We start from the raw sequence: 1,721 nt of genomic DNA on the forward strand, positions 1-1,721 counted from the left end.
TTTTTTAAAGCAGGATGTCCCGTTTAGATAAGTTAAAAATGATTCCTTGTTCAAGTTCAAGTCTTTCAAGTCCTCGAATTTTGCTCGTGTCTCTAACGGACTTTACAAAGAGTCTCTGTTGACTCTCTGATTCACACTGAAGGGGTGGGGTCAGACCAGCGTGACTGCAGCTGTTTTATAATGGTTTAACTTAGGTTTCATTTCTCATGAACTCCTACTTAATGTAGGAGGTGCCAACGAGTATGGAGGGAAATTTGCGTAAAAAAGGGCTACGAATGCGCATGATATGATCCAAAAAGGTGAACTAAGATTTACAAATGCGTGGATCGATTTTTGTTGACATCTGGGTTCTCCACTCCACTCAAAAATACGAAGCACACACGTAAAAATAGTGATGGGGGACACTGTGCTGAAGCTTCGGAGGGTGTGTCGAGAAATCTTTCGTTAACTACTTGCAGTCAAGCCAGCCTCCAGTTTGTTTTCTGTTCCCTGTGTATTCAAAGTATTACGGGAATGGATGTGGAAACCGGATTTCAAAATAAAAGCCAACTTCGAGTGAATTAACAAATATGTTAAGAACATAATAACATAATTTAGGCTTGTTTACAAACTTTAATGTTAGATCTACATGACTCAACATTGTACCCCAATAGCGCCCTGTCAATATCAAGGCCATCTTATTTTGGATTTCCAAGTAAAAGCCCTGTGAATTTTCATTTTTTAACTACTCTTTCAATGACTTCAGAATGCTCTTAAAAGCAAAAGTCATATTTCCAAAGACTAGTTGCATTTTGTATCAACACTATCCAACCACAGACATTTGAAATTGCCCATATTTGACTTACTCTTCTAACGATTTCAAAATGCTCTAAAAAGAAAAAATCTTGTTTCCACAGGGTAATTTCACTTTGTATTTACAGTATAAAGCCCCAGAGTGATACCATGTCAATATCAAGTCAGTCTGATTTTACTTTCCAACGTAATGGCCCATTGAAATTGCCCATATATGACTTACTTTTGTAATGATTTCGAAATGCTCTAAATAGAAAAAATCCTGTTTCCACGGGATAATTTCACCTTAGATCAAGAGTATACAACCTCGCAATTTTACCATATCAATTTCAAGTCTTTCTGATTTTACCTTCCAAACTAATGGCCTGTTGAATTTGCCCATTTAAGACCTAACTTTCAGTGGTTTCAGAATGCTCTAAAAATGAAAATTGCTGTTTCCAGAGGGTAATTCCACTTTAGATCAACAGTATCCAACCTCACGATGTTGCCAAGTTAATTTCAAAGCATTCTGATTTTGCCTTCCAAAATAAAAGCCTTTTCAAAATGCCAAGATACGACCTACTCTTTTAAGGATTTCAGAATGCTCTAAAAATGAAAATTTCAGTCTCCACAGAGTAATTCCACTTTAGATCAATAAGATCGATAAGAAGCTGCCCCTTTTTGAGTTTTTTCATCTGAGATCTCAGTAAACACTCTCCTAAAGTGTTTATGGTCTCAGTCGTTGCTTAAAGTCTTATTTATTGCAAATTATTAATTTTAATATGTAACAAGTGTCACCTGGCAGCAGGCACGTGCAGAGGGGGTGGCTAAAGGGGCTTGAGCACCCGCCCCTTTCCTGATGGGTGCCCAAGGTGCCCTTTTGTTGAGGCAACTTTAAAAAAAATATATATATATATATTTTTTTTTAATGTGTGTGTGCGTGCGGAGTC

The 1,721-nt window shown here is 37.2% G+C and overlaps 1 protein-coding gene across 1 annotated transcript in view; it reads right to left on the reverse strand.

The window, feature by feature from the left end:
• Positions 1 to 427, reverse strand: part of LOC106633719 (tripartite motif-containing protein 16) — a gene marked incomplete in the record, with an annotated part of 3,420 nt that extends 2,993 nt beyond the window's left edge. The window contains 1 exon segment of the mRNA XM_014340810.2: positions 1 to 427. Coding sequence (XP_014196296.2) covers position 1 — 1 coding nt within the window.
• Between the last annotated feature and the right edge of the window lie 1,294 nt (positions 428 to 1,721).

Source organism: Haplochromis burtoni, unplaced genomic scaffold (genome assembly GCF_018398535.1).
Source record: "Haplochromis burtoni strain Fernald_Lab_line unplaced genomic scaffold, NCSU_Asbu1 Contig_388, whole genome shotgun sequence".
NCBI lineage: Eukaryota > Metazoa > Chordata > Actinopteri > Cichliformes > Cichlidae > Haplochromis > Haplochromis burtoni.